At 39.5% G+C, this 19,803-nt stretch overlaps 1 protein-coding gene across 9 annotated transcripts in view; it reads left to right on the top strand.

Moving 5' to 3' along the window:
- TAOK1 (TAO kinase 1) overlaps positions 1-19,803 on the top strand; it is a 167,668-nt gene that overhangs the window by 116,848 nt on the left and 31,017 nt on the right. For 8 of the 9 annotated variants that reach the window (XR_013406260.1, XR_013406259.1, XR_013406261.1 and 5 more), the window contains 5 exons: positions 3,516-3,683; positions 6,243-6,446; positions 10,388-10,522; positions 15,644-15,880; positions 18,851-18,979. Coding sequence is in view for 6 of the 9 variants with exons in the window: in XM_077970703.1 (XP_077826829.1) it covers positions 3,516-3,683; positions 6,243-6,446; positions 10,388-10,522; positions 15,644-15,880; positions 18,851-18,979 (873 nt within the window). In the remaining 3 variants the exon portion in view is untranslated. The remainder of the gene's footprint in view (positions 1-3,515; positions 3,684-6,242; positions 6,447-10,387; positions 10,523-15,643; positions 15,881-18,850; positions 18,980-19,803) is intronic. The other variant, XM_077970702.1, reaches the window with a different exon arrangement.

Here is a 19,803-nt window from a genome sequence, read left to right on the forward strand (position 1 = left end):
AACACATGATTAGTGTATGCTTTCTGGTCTTAAAACATCATTTCATTTGGGCATCGACTGTCTTATTAATAGCAATAGTAGTATTGTTGAATTTAATATAGTTCTTAAAACATCTAGATTAGGCAGTAATAAGTAGGATTTGACTATCTTTTTGGGACCCTAAGGAATCTTCTTAATCTTTCACTGTAAGATTTAAGTCAACTATATTTACACTAATGTTTTAGAATTTCAAGGAAATTCAGTTTATTTTCACTGACACATCAGTTAAAGCCACAAGTTAGTTTGAAAGGGTCACATATATATTCAGCAGTATTATTTGCAGCCACAGTGTATAGAAAAACCATGCAAAATTTCAGTAATGCTTGAGAAATTCCAGGCAGTAAGCTTACTTGTCATTTCAGAAATGAAAGCCTGAATACACAGGCACTCATAGTAGCTAGTAGAAGCTTTAATATAGCTAGGAATTATGTTGGTTAAAAAAAATAAGCAAAATCTAACAAACAGTGAAACTTAGAAATAGAAGGTTTTGGCTGGGTGCAGTGGCTCACAGCATTTTGGGAGGCCAAGACGGGTAGATCACCTGAGGTTGGGAGTTCAAGACCAGCCTAACCAACATGGAGAAATCATGTCTCTACTAAAAAAAAAAAAAAACAAAATAAACTGGTCGTGATGGCGCATACCTGTAATCCCAGCTACTGGGGAGGCTGAGACAGGAAAATCGCTTGACCCAGGAGGCAGAGGTAGTGGTGAGCCGAGATCGCACCATTGCACTCCAGCCTGAGCAACAAGGGCAAAAGCCCTTCTCCAAATAAATAAATAAATATAAGGTTTTATGTTTTTGGATAAAACAATATTGTAAATAGTAGGCCGGGAGCGGTGGCCCATGCCTGTAACCCCAGCTCTTTGGGAGGCCGAGGTAGGCAGATCCCTTGAGGTCAGCAGTTTGAGACCAGCCTGGCCAAAATGGTGAAACCCTGTCTTTACTAATAATACAAAAGTTAGCCGGGCGTGGTGGTGGACTCATGTAGTCCCAAATACTCAGGAGGCTGAGGCATGAAAATCGCTTGAACCCCAGGAGGCGGAGGTTGCAATCAGCCAAAATCGCGCCACTGCACTCTAGCCTGGGAGATAGAGTGAGACTGTGTCTCAAAAAAAAAAAAAAAAAAAAGAGGCCGGGCGCGGTGGCTCATGCCTGTAATCCCAGCACTTTGGGAGGCTAAGGTGGATAGATCACGAGGTCAGGAGATCGAGACCATCCTGGCTAACACAGTGAAACCCCATCTCTACTAAAAATACAAAAAATTAGCTGGGCGTGGTGGCAGTGCCTGTAGTCCCAGCTACTTGGGAGGCTGAGGCAGGAGAATGGTGCAAACCCAGAAGGCGGAGCTTGCAGTGAGCCGAGATCACGCCACTGAACTCCAACCTGGGCAACAGAGCGAGACTCCATCTCAAAAAAAAAAAAAAAAAAGAAAGAAAGAAAGAAAGAAAGAAGACAATATTGTAAATAGTGGTATACACCAAATTAAAGAAAAAGGAAGAATGACCAGGCACAGTGGCTCACGCCTGTAATCCCAGCACTTTGGGAGGCCAAGGCAGGCAGATCACCTGAAGTCAGGAGTTCCAGACCAGCCTGACCAACATGGAGAAACCCTGTCTCTTTTAAATATACAAAATTAGCTGGACATGGTGGCGCATGCCTGTAATCCCAGCTACTCAGGAGGCTGAGGCAGGAGAATCGCTTGAACCCAGGAGGCGGAGGTTGTGGTAAGCGGAGATGGCACCATTGCACTCCAGCCTGGGCAGTCAGAGGAAACTCCATCTCAAAAAAAAAAAAAAAGGAAGAATGTGACTGGCTTCTTACATTTGCCAAATAGAAGCAAAAGAAACCTTTCTAACTCATGTAGTAGTAACCCAGCCCACTAGTATTTGGTGATTAGATTCTAAATCTGCATATATTAATAGTATTCATTTGCCTGGCCCCTAGTATATATTATCATACCCCTATTTAAAATGATAGGAAGTATTTATCATGAGCTTCTTATCTTTTGGCCTAATTACATTTCTGTTGCAGTCTATCATAAAGAAAAAAACTAACGAAAAAATTTTAATATATGAAGCTGTTTATCATGGAATTAAAAATTAGAAATAGCTGCCCCAAATTAGAGTAATGGTTAGGTAATTTGGGCACAAACATTTGATGAAATATTCTACAAGCATTATGTTTATGAATTTGAAATAATAATTATTTTTTTTGTTTTTGAGACAGACTCTTGCTCTGTCACCCAGGCTGGAGTGCAGTTACATGATCTCAGCTCACTGCAGCCTCCGCCTCCGAGCTTCAAGTGATTGTCGTGCCTCAGCCTCCCGAGTAGCTGGGATTACAGGCGTATGCCTCCACGCCCTGCTAATTTTTTATATTTTTAGGGTTTCACTATTGGCCAGGCTGTTCTTGAACTCCTGGTCTCAAGTGATCTGCCTACCTTGGCCTCCCAAAGTACTGTGGTAACAGGTATAAGCCACTGCGCCCAGCTAAAATAATAATACTTATTATGACTGTGAAAATTGAATAAAATATTGTATAGAGGCTGTGCGTAGTGGCTCATGCCTGTAATCCAATGCTTTGGGAGGCCATGATGGGAGAGTCACTTGAGGCCAGGAGTTTAACTCTACCCCCACCAAAAAAATCAAATAAAATTAGCTGGACATGGTGGTGCACACCTGTAGTCCTAGCTCCTTGAGAGGCTGAGATGAGAGGATTGCTTGAGCCCAGGAGTTTGAGGTTACAGTGGGCTACGATTCATAGTTACAACTCTTTGCTTAAAGAAGAAATAAATGTGAGCTAACAAAGGAGGTAAAAGTTGTCTTAGGAATTCAAGGATATCTCATGGAACTCAAGGGATGGCAGAATATGTCTTTCTGGAATTTACATGCTAACTATGTATCTACAAAACATTTTATATATAGAAAATTTCTGAAAAGAAGTATATTACAATGTAACTGTGATCATCATAATGGTGGAATTGTTTTTTCTACTTTTTGTATTTGATAAGGTGAAATTATATTAAACGCTAGTGATAAACAGTAATAATTTAATGGCTTTTAATCTCTGTTAGTATTTTATGCAGAATATTGTTCACCAGCATATAAAGATATTAGATATAAAGATATCTAATAACTGAACACGTCTTTTGTGTGAAATCATCAGTTCTTAGAGTAGGTAAACCTTGAGAGCTCTGATTGGACTTAATTCTTAGTGTTTAGACCCTTCAATTATTTTAACTCTGCATTTTTAGTTGGCCAACAAAAATATTATGTTCAAAATAAAAAGAGTAGTTGTGTATACACAGAGTATATGTATGTAAATGATAATTTTATAAATAGGAGAAATTTAACAGAATTATGTAGGTATAGATTATATGCATTATCTATCATAGGATATTATCTCTAGGGTCTGAGAAGGAGTACCTTGGCACTAATTGAAAAAAAATCAACCTTTTACCTTCTCCCCTATCTAGCACATGTTTGTTCTTCGGGAGCGCCCTGAAACCGTGTTAATAGATCTCATTCAGAGGACAAAGGATGCAGTAAGAGAGCTGGACAATCTGCAGTATCGAAAGATGAAGAAACTCCTTTTCCAGGAGGCACATAACGGACCAGCAGTAGAAGCACAGGAAGAAGAAGAGGTAACAGATAAAAAATGACTCCAATATTGAATTTTCACTATTGGTTTCTTTCCTTATGCAGCTTGCCCTGCCATAATTTACCTTATATACCAATGGTTTCCAGGTTGTATTTTCTTACCATTGGTCCTATAAAATCCCAGTTAGGAATAAAAAAAAGGTCCCTTTTTCTTGGAGAAATAAGAAAAATTAAAATTTTTTTTAAGTCTTTAATCATGTTAGATTACATGCCCCTTTATGGTACACAGTGTCATAGTGAAGGTTCTGAGAAGTCCTTTGTTAAAGAAACCTGTTCACCTTTGTTTAATCTAGTCCTTCTCTAATTTCTTGACCACCGAACCTTTTTTGTTTTTTTGAGATGGAATTTTGTTCTTGTTGCCCACGTTGGAGTGCAATGACATGATCTCGGCTCACTGCAACCTCCACTTCCCTGGTTCAAGTGATTCTCCTGCCTCAGCCTTCCTGGTAGCTGGGATTACAGGCGTGCACCACCACACCCAGCTAGTTTTTATTTTATTTTATTTTTTGTATTTTTAGTAGAGATGGGGTTTCACCACATTGGCCAGGCTGGTCTTGAACTCCTGACCTTAGGTGGCCCACCCACCTCGGCCTCCCAGAGTGCTGGGATTACAGGCATGGGCCACCGTGCCCAGTCTGAGCCCTTTTTTGACCTATTGTCCAGTTCCATATGATGTGCTTTTGGAAGTTCTTGAAATACAGAATCTGAAGGTTGAATGTACTCTCTCAGAAGTCATGAGAAAGTTACTAGGCATTCTACTGTGTCACCAAAGAAACTTGATTTCATTCCATCTACACCGTTCTTTTTTTTTTTTAAGACAGGGTCTTGCTCTGTAGCCCAGTTTGGAGTACAGTGGCGCGGTCTTGGCTCACTGCAATCTCTACCTCCTGGGTTCAAGCGATTCTCCACCTTCTGCCTCCCAAGTAGCTGGGACTACAGTTGCGCCACCACGCCCAACTAATTTTTTATATTTTTAGTAGAGACGGGGTTTTGCTATGTTGGCCAGGCTGTTCTCCATCTCCTGGCCTCAAGTGATTCATCTGCCTCAGCCTCCCAAAGTGCTGGGATTACAGGTGTGAGCCACCGCGCCTGGCCTACACTGTTCTAAAATACTCATTTTACAGATACCAAAAGCAAGGCTCAGAATAAATTAAGTTGCTCACTGTAGGTAGAGGAACATGGGTTCAAATTCATACCTCTTTTACTCTCAAGACCAAGTTCTGTCTTGCCTCTTAGGGAGAATGGAAATACAGATTTGCTGTAGAAGTGTTACAGAACTTCCTCATGAAGAAATATACATATAAAGTATATTATGTGTAAAGCTATTTTTTCCCTCTAAATATTTTGTTTCTTCTTTGCCCCGTCAGAATTCAAAAATTTTATTCTTTTCTATTGGTTTTCATCGAGAGAGACCACTTTGCATTCTGAAACCATGAGCAATAGTTTATTTTCTTTTTCTTTTTAATATCACTAAATAATTAATGAACTGTCAAATATAAGACTTTCTAAACTTACAATTTTTGGATTTGGGGATTTTTTTTAGTTCTTAATGGTAGTCACTAGAAAATTGGGATTATTTCAGATATGTGAAATACTTTAATAAAGTGAAATTAATAAAATTCTATGTAGTTAAATTGTTAACAATATATGTGTTAGGCTAGGAATGTAAGAAAAGTCCCTATCTACATATATGTCTGTGTTTATTAAATTCTACGTATCTTAAAGAATTCTGGTATGGTAAGACTACTGTAACGTTAGTGCCCAGATACTACACCTGCCTGTTTACATCAGAATAACATTCTTATGATTGTGATTTGAAATAATATAATATGTAATTATTAGTTTACACAAGAATAGGTAGGAATTAATGGTAAATTATTTGGTGGTAAAAAGATAATCTGGTGTTCCCCAAAAACCTATTGAAATACAAAAAAGAAAAAGAAAGAAAGGAAGGAAGGGAGGAAGGGAAAGGTAATCTGGAGACTGTTTTCCAGAAGAAAGAAGAATCTACTTATGAAAGGCTGGTTTAATAAAAAAGAGTAACAACTACAATGAAGTTTCTAATACTTTTTTTTTTTTAAATGCTCCTTATGGAGCAGGGCTACCCCATAGGCACTGTACCCAGAATAGCCAGTGCTTTTTTTTTTTTTTTTTAAAAGGAGGGATTTGTATTAACCAAGAATTATTGAGAAATGAGCAGGATCCCTATATATGCCCCATGAGAAGTATAAATGGTTATTTTAAAATAACAAGCAATGTAGATAAAATATTCTAGTTTGAAAATCACCCAAAAGTGATCAGCTGACTTTGTTTTAGACAGTTGGCTGAGTTTTTTTGTGATTTACTTGTTGGTCATTTTTGTTTTTCAATAAACTAACAGTTGATAAACTTCTTGGTCTTGGAAAATAAAAGCAATTTCTCATGATAGACCAACTTTCTGAGACTGTCTGCCAAGTGGTATGCTAGGTGCTTATAATCAAGAATTCAGAAGAGAGAGATATATATAAATATTTGAACTGAATTTGAATGTTCTTTTCTCTTAGGAACAAGATCATGGTGTTGGCCGGACAGGAACAGTGAATAGTGTTGGAAGTAATCAATCCATTCCCAGCATGTCCATCAGTGCCAGCAGCCAAAGCAGTAGTGTTAACAGTCTTCCAGATGTCTCAGATGACAAGAGTGAGCTAGATATGATGGAGGGAGACCACACAGTGATGTCTAACAGTTCTGTTATCCATTTAAAACCTGTGAGTATTTGGATTTCATTGAAAAAAATTCAATGTTGGTAAACTGTTTTCTTCGTCTATTAGTTTAAGAGAAGGAAGAAGGAGGAGAAGGAAGTTTCCCGAAGTTTGGAACATGGCCGGGCGCAGTGGCTCATGCCTGTGATCCCAGCACTTTGGGAGGCCAAGCCGGGTATATCACTTGAGGCCAGGAGTTCAAGACCAACCTGGCCAACATGGTGAAACCCTGTCTCTACTAAAAATAACAGAAATTAGCCAGGCTTGGTGGCACGTGCCTGTACTCCCATACTCCCAGCTACTTCGGAGGTTGAGGTGGGAGAATCACTTGAACCTGGGAGGTGGAGGTTGCAGTGAGCCAAGATCACACGACTGCAGTCCAGCGTAGGCGACAGAGTTAGACCCTGTCTCAAAAAAAAAGAAGTTTGGAGCATTTTTTAATGAAAAAAGCCTTGTTAACTCCTAACCTGTTATTTCCATTTGGAAAATTATGTTTTGAGAATACAAAAAGAATGTGGAACTATTTCAGAATATTAGAAGAAAAAGTACAGAAACCTCAAATACATTATTTGACATTATTTACATGGAAAATAAAATACTAAAAAATAGGAAGGATACACATAAAATTCATGATAATGGTTGCCTTTGGAGAGTGAGAAATGGTTGGGATGAGTGATGATCAAAAGTGAATTTTATGTTATCCGTAATATTTATATCTTTTTTTTTTTTTTTTGAGACGGAGTCTCACTCTGTCACCCAGGCTGGAGTGCAGTGGCCACAGTCTTGGCCCACTGCAACCTCCACCTCTCAGGTTCAAGCGATCATCCTGCCTCAGCCTCCCGAGTAGCTGGAATATACAGGTGTGTGCCACCCTGCCCGACTAATTTTTGTATTCTTAGTAGAGACGGGGTTTCACCATGTTGGCCAGGCTAGTCTCAAACTCCTGACCTCAAGTGATCCACCCACCTCAGCCTCCCAAAGTGCTGGGATTACAGGTGTGAGCCACTGCGCCAAGGCGTTTGTATCTTTTTTTTTTTTTGAGATGGAGTTTTGTTCTTGCTGCCCAGTCTGGAGTGCAGTGGCACCATCTTGGCTCATTGCAGTCTCCGCCTCCCAGATTCAAGCAATTCTCATGCCTCAGCCTCCTGAGTAGCTGGGATTACAGGTGCGTGCCACCACGCCCAGCTAATTTTTGGTATTTTTAGTAGAGAAGAGGTTTCATCATGTTGGCCAGGCTGGTCTCAAACTCCCAACCTCAAGTGATCCACCCGCATCGGCCTCCCAAATTACAGGGATTACAGGTGTGAGCCACTGCACCCAGCCTGTCTCTTAAAAATAAAGCTGAATATAATTGTAGAAAACTAGATTCTGGATTTAGGAAATATGGGTGTTTGCTGCATTACTCTTTACCCTTTTGAGTGTAAAATGTTAAACCTGAAAAATATTGAAAAGTCAGGTAACTCCTTTTAACAATTAATAGGAATGCTGAGGCTGGGAGTGGAGGCCCACCCCTGTAATTCCAGCATTTGGGGAAGCTGAGGCAGGCAGATTGCTTGAGCCTGGAGTTGGAGACCAGCCTGGGCAACATGGTGAAACCCTGTCTCTACAAAAAATTTAAAAATTAGCTCGGCTTGGTGGTGCATGCTTCTAATCTCAGCTACTCAGGAGGCTAAGGTGGTAGGTTCACTTGAACTCAGGAAGTAGAGGTTTTCAGTGAGCCAAGGTTGCACCACTGCACCTCTGCCTGGGTGACAGAGTGAGACTATCTCAAAAAACGAACAAACAAAAATAGGAACGCTTCCTTTTTCACTTCACAGCTTGTGTTACTATCTAAAAGTAGTAGGTACAATGGCTAAAAGATGGAAACAACCCAAATTATTCATCAACGGATGTATTAACAAATTGTGGTTTGTAGGCCGGGCACGGTGGCTCACGCCTGTAATCCCAGCATTTTGGGAGGCCAAGGCAGGTGGATCATGAGGTCAAGAGATTGAGACCATCCTGGCCAACATGGTGAAACCCTGTCTTTACTAAAAATACAAAAATTAGCCAGGCGTGGTGGCACACACCTGTAATCCCAGCTATTTAGGAGGCTGAGGCAGAAGAGTCGCTTGAACCCAAGAGGCAGAGGTTGCAGTGAGTCGAGATCATGCCACTGCACTCCAACCTGGCAACAGAATGAGACACTGTCTCAAAAAACCAAAAAAAATTGTGGTTTTTACATCCAGTAGAATATTATTCAGCTATAAAAAGGAATGAAGTTCTAATACATGCTGCCATATGGATGAATCTTGAAAACATTTTAAGTGATGAAAGTAAAATGTGCAAATTCATAGTGACAGGAAGTACATTAGGAGTTACCAGAGACTGGGTGGAGGTCAAAATAGTTATTGCTAATGGACGTAGTTTCTGTTTGGGTTGATGAAAAAGTTTTGGAAGTAATACTGATAGCTGTACATCATTGAGAGTATAATTAATACCACTTAAAATGGTTAAAATAGGCTGAGCGCTGTGGCTCATTCCTATAATCCCAGCACTTGGGGAGGCTGAGGCAGGAGTATCACTTGAGGCCAGCAGTTCAAGACCAGCCTGGACAACATAGGAAAACTCCATCCATTAAAGAAAAAAAAAAAATAGCCAGGTGTGGCACATGCCTGTGGCCCCAGCTACTCAAGAGGCTGAGTAGTGAAGGCCCACTGAGTAGTGGAGGATCGGTTGAGCCTGGGAGATCAAGGCTGCGGTGAGCCTTGATCATACCACCGCACTGCGTTCTGGGCAACAACAACAACAAAAAATTATTACCACAATTAATTGGTTGCTACTTAACTGATGTTCTATTCAGCTAACAGATTGAGTTCAGGGAAAGATATCAGTCCTTCAATTTTTTGCAACTGTTTTTGTTTTTGCTTATTTTGGACAGATGGCAGAAGTATTATAAAGATAACTCCATTGCTTCCAAAACCCAAGAGGCTTTGAGCAATTTTCTACTACTCCTGTTTAAAACATTGACTATATTGGCTGCATGTTTCATCATCTTTGTTTTCAAGTTATGTTAAAGCTTTTCAATTTTGCACATAATCGGTAGGATATAAATCTAGTCATGTGCCAGGCACAGTGACTCACGCCTGTAATCCCAGCACTTTGGGAGGCCAAGGCAGGCAGATTGCTTGAGCCCAGTAGTTCAAGACCAGCCTGGGCAACATGGCAGAACCCCATCTCTACAAAAAATACAAAAGTTAGCTGGCATGGTGGTGCATGCCTGTGGTCCCAGCTACCTGGGAGGCTGAGGTGGGAGGATCGCTTGAGCCCAGGAAGTTGAGACTGTGGTGAGCCGTTCAGGGTACCACTGCACTCCAACCTGGGTGACAAAGTGAGACCCTATCTCAAACAAACAAATCAATCAATCAATCTAGTCATGTGCATTTTCTTATCCTAAGTCTGTGTACAATTTTATACCCTGTACAGATAATTTATTCTAATTCTAATTATATTGAAAATAAAGCTGGACATATTGGCTTGCACCTGTAATCTCAGCACTTTGGAAGGCCAACGAGGGAGGATTACTTGAGCCCAGGAGTTCTAGACCAGCCTAGTCAACATAGGGAAACCTTGTTTCTAAAAAAATAAAATTAGCCTGGCCTGATGGCCCGTGCCTGTAGTTCCAACTTCTCAGGAGTCTGAGGTAGGCAGATGGTTTGAGCCTAGGAGGTTGAAGCTACAGTGAGCTATGGTCACATTACTGTACTTCAGTCTGGGTGACACAGCGAGACCCTGTTTCTAAAAAAGAAGAAAAGAAAAAAGAACAGCATTTCTACTTTTTGGTTTTGCTTTTTAAAATTATGTCTGTGAGATTTGTTGATCAAGTTGTCTTTAAACTTTAATTTCCATAAAGATTCAAACAAACTGTTCACCTTACATAGTATTATCTTTTTTTTTTTTTTGCCTAGGAGGAAGAAAATTACAGAGAAGAGGGAGATCCTAGAACAAGAGCATCAGATCCACAGTCTCCACCCCAAGTATCTCGTCACAAATCACACTATCGTAATCGAGAACACTTTGCTACTATACGGACAGCATCACTGGTATGTACTTCCCCGAATTAAAGATAAATATATTTTTCATGTGGGACCTTGGCAATATAAACTCAAGTATAGCTATATGTTGTTTTGTATTTGGGTTTTATTTTGCGAAATACTCATTTAATATTTAATTGCCTGTTATGAGAAAGATGTTATTCAGAGAACTCTGAGAAATGTTAAACTAACAATGTCTTCATGACACGTACACAAAAAACGAGTATGTTAGAATATCTTAAATACTTAAGATAACTACAGGACACTAAACAGGAATTCAGATAACTTTTTATTAGGAGCATAAATGAAGTATTTATGAAATAAATAGTTTGAGTATTTAAAATTAGTAAGATTTAGGCACAGCAGGGAGAGGAGAAATGAATGGTATTTCCATATAAGAAGAATATGGACAGTAAGGAAATATATTGTGTGAGGCTAACCAGAAAGAGGGGAATATTGGAAATGGCAAGCAGTACAATTTGGTGCACTCTAAAGTCATTCTGATTTTCCAAATAATATGGATTATCTGTTCATTACAAGGATGCTATAATGGGGTACTTAAAATCTTAATCAGACAGATAAGTAAAACCAAAGCATGATAAAGGATACTAAGGATACAACGAAATTACATTAAGATACCATAAGAAAAGTAGGCTATTAGAAAACATAATGGAAAGGCTGGGTTTGGTCGCTCATGCCTGTAATCGTAGAACTTTGGGAGGCTGAGGTGGGTGGATCACTTGAGCTCACGAGTTTAAGACCAGCCTGGGCAACATGGTGAAACCCCATCTCTACAAAAAATACAAAATTCAGGTGGGGTGTGGTAGCTCACACCTGTAATCCCAGCAATTTGGGAGGCTGTAGTAGGTGAATCGACTGAAGTCAGGAGTTTGAGACCAGCCTTGCCAATATGGTGAAACCCCGTCTCTGCTAAAAATAGAAAAATTAGCTGGGCATGGTGGTGCACCTGTAATTCCAGCTATTCAGGAGGCTGAGACTGGAGAATTGCTTGAACCTAGGAGGCAGAGGCTGTGGTGAGCTGAGATCGTACCTCTGCACTCCAGCCTGGGTGACAGAGGTAGACCCTGTCTCCAAAAAAAAAAAAAAAAAAAAAAAATTCAGCTGGGTGTGGTGATGTGTGCCTGTAGTCCCATATACTTGGGAGACTGAGTCAGGAGCATTGATTGAACCCAGGAGATGGAGGTTGCAGTGAGCCGAGATCACACCACTGTACTGCAGCCTGGGTGACAGTGCCAGATCCTGTCTCAAAAAAAAAAAAGAAAGAAAGAAAGAAAGAAATGAGGCCGGGCGTGGTGGCTCACACCTGTAATCCCAGCACTTTGGGAGGCCGAGGCAGGTGGATCACCTGAGGTCAGGTTTCAAGACCAATTTGGCCAACATGGTGAAACCTCGTCTCTACTAAAAATACAAAAATTAGCTGGGCATGATGGTAGGCACCTGTAATCCGGGTTACCTGACAGGCTGAGGTAGGATAATTGCTTGAATCCAGGAGATGGAGGTTGCAGTGAGCTGAGATTGCACCATTGCACTCCAGCCTGGGCATCAGAGCGAGACTCTGTCTCAAAAACTAAAAAAGAAAAAAAAGAAAAGAAAATATGATGGGGGAAAAAAAAGATATGATAGCTATCTGACTTCTCAACTATGTAATAAGCAGATGTTATAAATCCTATGCTGTCATGAATCTATATGACGTGGGGTTGGGAACGTAGTACCCTACCCTAAGTCAGGTTATTCCTACTATTCTGCAACATGTAAATAGCACTTTTAACAGAGCAAGTGGTAAAGATTGCTTAATTTTTGCATGACTATTTTGATAAATATGTTGAGAAGGACCAGCTTAAAGGAAAACCTCTCAGTAACTTGGCATAAGTTAAATCTTTCCCAAGAAAGTGTTCTGTCCCAAAGTTTGGCTTCCTCAAATCAATTAAGGGCATTTTAAATTTACAGATTTAATGAATCAAAATCTGAAAAAGATTTGTATTTTTAAAGCCAGTAGTTTCATTTATTTCACTTAAAATATTCAGAGCATAAGTAGTTTTTTAATACAAATAAGCATAGCTATATTATTCATTATAAGTGCTATATACCATCACAGCCTACCTTCTTCTGCCTTGGATTTTTTTCATTCAATAAAATGCACAGATCTTAGGTATTCAATTTGAAGAGTTTTTACAATTCTATACACCTGCCTTAACCGTCTGAAACAAGGTATAGTTATCCCTCGGTATCTGTGAGGGATTGGTTCCAGGACCCTCCATAAATCCCCAAATCCACAGATAAGCCAAGTCCCTTATATAAAATGGTGGTCCGGGCGGAGTGGCTCACAGCTGTAATCCCAGCACTTTGCCAGGCCGAGGCAGGCAGATCACTTGAGATCAGGAGTTCGAGACCAGCCTGGCCAGCATGGTGAAACCTCTTCTCTATTAAAAATACAAAAATTAGCTGGGCGTGGTGGCAGGCGCCTGTAATCTCAGCTACTCAGGAGGTTGAGGCAGGAAAATTGCTTGAACCCGAGAGGCGGAGGTTGCAGTGAGCTGAGATTGTGCCATTGCACCCCAGCCTGGGGGACAAGAGCGAGACTTCATCTCAAAAAAAAAAAAAAAAAGAAAAAAATCAGGAGTTCGAGACCAGCCTGGCCAACATGGTGAAACCCTGTCTCTACTAAAAATATAAAAATTAGCTGAGTATGGTGGCGCATACTCGTAGTCCCAGCTACTCAGGAGGCTGAGGCGGGAGAATCACTTGAACCTAGGAGGCAGAGGCTGCAGTGAGCCAAGATCGTGCCACTGTACTCCAGCGTGGGCAACACACCAACCCTGTCTTTGAAAAAGAATTGAAAATGTTATCAACAAGATGAAAGATAACAAGTGTTGGCAAAAAGGGGAACTCTTACACATTGTTGGTGATAACCTAAATTAGTATGGCCATTTTGGAAAATGGTGTGGAGGTTCCTCAAAAAACTAAAAATAGAACTGCCATATGATCCAGTAATTCCACTTCTGGGTACATACTTAAAGGAACTGAAATTCGTATGTTGAAAGGATATCTGCACTCCCATGTTCATTGCAGCATTATTCACAATAGCTAAGTCATGGAATCAACCTAAGTGCATATCAGTGGATGAGTGGATAAAGAAAATGTAGCATATATACACAATGGAATACCATTCAGCCTTAAAAAGGAAAAATCCTGTCATTTGCAAGAACATGTATGAATCTGGAGGATTATGCTAAGTGAGATAAGGCAAGCACAGAAAGATACCACATGATCTCGCTTTTATGTGGAATCTAGAAAAATAAAGTTGAACTCATAGAATAGAGGTAGAGAGTAGAGTGATGGTTACTAGAGGTTAGGGACAGAGAGAAATGGGGAGTTGTTGATCAAAATGTACAAAGTTTCAGAAAGATAGGAGGAACAGGTTTTGAGATATTTTGCATAGCCGGTTGACAATAGTATATTGAATATTTTGAAATAACTAAAAGTAAATCTCAAATATCTCACCATAAAAAATGATGCATAAAGAAGGTGATGGATATGTTAGATTGATTTAATTTAATATGTTGAATACATATATCAGTATATCACACTTGTACTCCATAAATGTATACAATTATGATTTGTCAATCAAAACATTAACATTTTTTAAAGGAATTGAAAACAGGTACTCAGACAAGTGCATGTACACACATAGTCACAGCAGCAGTTTTCACAGTGGCCAAAAGACAGAAACAATACAAATGTCCATCAGTGGATGAGTGGATAAACAAATTGTGCTATATACATACAGTGGAATTTTATTCAGCTGTAAAAGGAAATGAAATATTGATGCATACTACAACATGGATAAACTTCAGAAACATGCTAAGTGAAAGAAACCAGCCATAAAAACTCGTTTATTATATGACACTACTTATATGAAATATGCAGAATAGGCATATCTATAGAGACAAAAAGCAGATTGATGGTTACCAGGAGGGGAGAATGGAGAGCAACTGCTTAACAGGTATAGAATTTTCTTTTGAGATGATAAACATGCTTTATAACTAGATAAAGGTGATAGTTGCATGGCACGGTAAATATACTAAACATACTGAATTGTTCATTTTAAGGTGATTAATTTTATGTCATGCGTATTTTATCTTGTTTTTTTTTTTTTGTTTTTTTTGAGACGGAGTCTCGCTCTGTTGCCCAGGCTGGAGTGCGGTGGCGCGATCTCAGCTCAATGCAAGCTCCACCTCCCAGGCCCACACCATTCTCTTGCCTCAGCTTCCGGAGTAGCTGGGACCACAGGCGCCCGCCACCGTGCCCAGCTAATTTTTTTTGTATTTTTAGTAGAGATGGGGTTTCACCGAGTTAGCCAGGATGGTCTCGATCTCCTGACCTTGTGATCTGCCCGCCTCCGCCTTCCAAAGTGCTGGGATTACAGGCGTGAGCCACCGCGCCTGGCCTATCTTGATTTTTAAATTGAGGTTTTTCTTTTTTTTTTTTTTTTTTTTGCTTTGTGGTCAGTGTTTTTTGTGTTCTGCCCAAGAAGTGTTTGCTTACTCCAGGGTTATAAAGATATTTTGTGTTTCTGCTTTGTGATTCTGGGTTTTACGTTCAGGTCAAATGATCCTTCTCAAATTAATTTTTATATATGACATAAGTGATATAGGGAGTGAAGGTTTATTTGTTTTTTTCTATGTAAAGAACCAGTTGTTTCAGCAGGATTTGCTAAAAACACTATCCTCTGAATTAACTTGACTTTCTTGGTAGAAAAATCAATTGAACATATGTGGATCTCTTTCTAGTTTTTATTCTCTTTCCTTGATCTACGTAGCCTATCTTAAAGCCAGTACCGTATTGTCTTGAGTACTGTAGGGCTGCATGTCCTCCAAATATTTTTGTTCCTCAAGATTGTTTTGGCTATTCTAGATTCTTTTATATCCCCATATAAATTTTAGAACCAGTCTATTTCTTTGAAAGACTTGTTGGAAATTTTCTTGGAATCTGCTAACATTGGGATATTTTATACTAATTCCCTACTTAGTTAATATAGAATGGTTTAAAAGGCTTTTCGAAGAAGAATGTTTTATTTTCTTCTTTTCCTTCCATTATTTGTATGTCTAGGTTACAAGGCAAATGCAAGAACATGAGCAGGATTCTGAGCTTAGAGAACAAATGTCTGGCTATAAGCGAATGAGGCGACAACATCAAAAGCAACTGATGACTCTGGAAAATAAGCTAAAGGCTGAGATGGATGAACATCGCCTCAGATTAGACAAAGATCTTGAAACTCAGCGTAACAATTTTGCTGCAGAAATGGAGAAACTTATCAAGAAACATCAGGCTGCTATGGAGAAAGAGGTGGCTTATTCAGTATTATTAATTTGCTTGTTTTAGGTTTTGAATGTCTCAGAATTAACCAACATGGCAGTTTGATGTTAGAGTATCTGTTCCAAGGAACCAAGCAAATTGGGGAAAAGGAGAAACATTTATGTGACTTATATAAAGGTTTCTGTAAATTGATATTACAAAAAAAGGTGATATCTGTGTGTCTTATCTCTCACTAATTTTGTGTGTGCATCATTTAAAACAAATCAGTCTTAAAACTATTCATTGGGGTAGTCCACTTTATAGTTTATGTAATAGCCAGCAAAATTTTGAATATGAAAAATTGATGTATTTTAATATCAAGTACTAGGCCTGGGAACTAATAAGACATGGGACCATTTCCTGATTCTTGAGAGTTTTATAGTGTCACAATCGGTAAGTTACTCAGTTATTTTAAGCTTTTCATTTTCTGGTTATCTGAGGAGTTTGCTAAATCTCCTGTCATTAGGTGATTTAGGTCTCAAAAAGTCATTTTTATTCTCTTTTTTGTATTTTTTGGAAACTACCCTTGAATTTCTGGCAGCATTTTAATATCAGAATGATTGAAGATTACTGTAATAAATACAATGTTGGAGGTTATAAGTTATGAAAGATTCAGATTCATGAATTTGATTCAGAATCAAATTCATTTGATTATTGACAAATAATTGTCATTATTTTACATGATAAAAGTTTAGTTTTTAGGATTTTTGTTATGTGAAACCTTTTCTTCTAATGTTTTTGGTTTCCCATTGTTTTACTTTTTTTCGATAGTCATGTTTGTCAAGTAGAATTTAGAATTCTCAGTAAATTCACACATATCATTAAAATATGTCCAGGTAGTCTGCAGTGAGGCATTATTTATCATAGCTACCCTCTTCTCCCTTTTCACAAAAAAAGAACCATTCTCATAGTAGTAGGGACTTTGACAAAATAATTTATGATATAAATAAATATTTGATTTTGAAATAATTTGATAAAACAATGTATACATATTTAAAATCCTCTGGGCATTGAATATTTTTATTTTTTATTTTATTATTATTATTTTTTGAGACATTCTCTCTGTGTTGCCCAGGCTGGAGTGTAGTGGCGTGATCTCAGCTCACTGCAACCTCTGCTCTCCAAGTTCAAGCAATTCTCCTGCCTCAGCCTCCCAAGTAGCTGAGACTACAGGTGCATCTACCATGCCTGGCTAATTTTTGTATTATTTTTATTTTAGTAGAGAAGGGGTTTCACCATGTTGATCAGGCTGGTCTCAAATCCCTGACCTCAGTTGACCTTCCCTTCTCAGCCTCCCAAAGTGCTGGGATTATAGGTGTGAGCCACCACACCTGACAGATATTATTTTTAATAGCTTGGGAAAAGGGGATACTAACATATTTATGAAAACAATTGCTGAAGCAGATGTGCAATGTGATAACAAATTTGTTTTAAAAGTATATAACCAGGATGGGTGCAGTGGCTCACGCCTGTAATCCCACCACTTTGGGAGGCCGAGGTGAGAAGATTACTTGAGCCCAGAAGTTCAAGACCAGCCTGGGCAACATAGGAAGACTCTGTTTCCACAAAAATAAAAAATAAAAAAATGAGCTGAGCATGGTGAAATACACCTGTAGTTCCAGCTACTCGGGAGGCTGAGGTGGGAGGATCACTTGAGCTCAAAAAGAGGCTGCAGTGAGCCATGATTGTACCACTGCACTCCAACCTGGGTGACAGAGTGAGACCCTGTAATACATTTTTTGAGACGGGCACTCGCCTTGTTACCCACTGGTCTTGAACTCCTGGGCTCAGGTGATACTCCCACCTCAGCTTCTCAAAGTGCTGGGATTACAGGCATGAGCCACAATGCCTACTTAATTATATACATACACATATATATGTGTGTGTGTATATATTTGAGACATGTACATTTATAGAAAAAATTAGAGGCCGGGCACAGTGGCTCACATCTGTAATCCCAGCACTTTGGGAGGCTGAGGTAGGTGGATCACCTGAGGTCAGGAGTTCGAGATCAGCTTGGCCAACATGGCGAAACCCTGTCTCTACTAAAAATACTAAAAATACAGGTGTCACACACCTGTCATTGCAGCCACTCGGTAGGCTGACACAGGAGAATCACTTGAACCCGGGAAGCGGAGGTTGCAGTGAGCTGAGCTTGTGCCGCTGCACTGCAGCCTGGGTGACAGTGAGACTCCATCTCAAAAGTAGTAATTTTTAAAAAAGAAAAAATAACAAAAGATATGCACCAAAACATAAGATTTTTGTTTTTCTGTATTTTGTAAATGTTCTACAGTGAACGTGTATTGGATATAGAATCAGAAATAAAGTATAGCATTTGTTTCATTTTACTAAGGGATTGAGGGTTGGAAGGAGGGTATACTTCTGTTAAATGAAATAAAAAGTTGACAACATGTTTGACATTTCAAAGATGAGTTTCATCTTACTGATTCTATGAAGTTCAAATGATAAGGATGCCAAGTAGCACGTGTTTATAATTTGGTTCAGTCTTTTATTTTGGTAATGTTTCTACTGATTTCTTGTTCTTAGAAAATAAAAGATATTCTTTTTTTTTTTTTTTTTTTTTTGAGACGGAGTCTCGCTCTGTCGCCCAGGCTGGAGTGCAGTGGCCGGATCTCAGCTCACTGCAAGCTCCGCCTCCCGGGTTTACGCCATTCTCCTGCCTCAGCCTCCCGAGTAGCTGGGACTACAGGCGCCCACCACCTCGCCCGGCTAGTTTTTTGTATTTTTTAGTAGAGACGGGGTTTCACCGGGTTAGCCAGGATGGTCTCGATCTCCTGACCTCGTGATCCGCCCGTCTCGGCCTCCCAAAGTGCTGGGATTACAGGCTTGAGCCACCGCGCCCGGCCAGAAAATAAAAGATATTCTTAGTGATGTATATTAAACTGCTACTTTAAATCTATCTACTTAACTAATTTGATTCATTTTTTAAACTTCATATAGGCTAAAGTGATGGCCAATGAAGAGAAAAAATTTCAGCAACATATTCAGGCCCAACAGAAGAAAGAACTGAATAGTTTTCTAGAGTCCCAGAAAAGAGAGTATAAACTTCGAAAAGAGCAGCTTAAAGAGGTACTTATGTCATAAAACTTTTCAATAAATTTTCTGCTTATTAATTATATCCAATGGTGACCAACTCACAGAAGCATTAGGATAAAATTATGTTTTGTTGTTTGTGGTCACTAAATGGATATTAGTTTAAATGATGACTTTAATTATAATCAGTTACCCTTAACTGAGTTATCTAGTTGAGGATCTAAAATGAATCATTTCCTGAAAATATACTTTTTTTATGGTTTTATTTTTATTTATTTATTTATTTATTTATTTATTTATTTATTTATTTATTTTTGAGACAGAGTCTTGCCGTGTCGCCCAGGCTGGAGTGCAATGGTGTGATACCAGCTCACTGCAAGCTCCGCCTCCCGGGTTCACGCTATTCTCCTGCCTCAGCCTCCTGAGTAGCTGGGACTATAAGCGCCTGCCACCATGCCCGGCTAACATTTGGTTTTTTTTTTTAGTAGAGACGGGGTTTCACCATGTTAGCCAGGATGGTCTTGATCTCCTGACCTCGTGATCCGCCCGCCCCGGCCTCCCAAAGTGCTGGCATTACAGGTGTGAGCCATTGCGTCCAGCCTTATGTTCTTATTTTTTGTATGTATTTTTTGAGACAGTCTTACTCTGTTCCACAGGCTGGAGTGCAGTGGCACAATCATAGCTCACTGCAGCTTCGACCTCCCATGCTCAAGCAATCCTGCCTTAGCCTCCCCAGTAGCTGTGAACACAAGCACGCACCACCACTCCTGGCTAATTTTTAAATTTATTTTTTGTAGTGACAGGGTCTTGCCATGTTGCCTAGTCTGGTCTCAAACTCCTGGGCTCAAGCAGTCTGCCCA

The sequence above is a fragment of the Macaca mulatta genome, chromosome 16 (assembly GCF_049350105.2).
Source record: "Macaca mulatta isolate MMU2019108-1 chromosome 16, T2T-MMU8v2.0, whole genome shotgun sequence".
Taxonomy (NCBI): Eukaryota; Metazoa; Chordata; class Mammalia; order Primates; family Cercopithecidae; genus Macaca; species Macaca mulatta.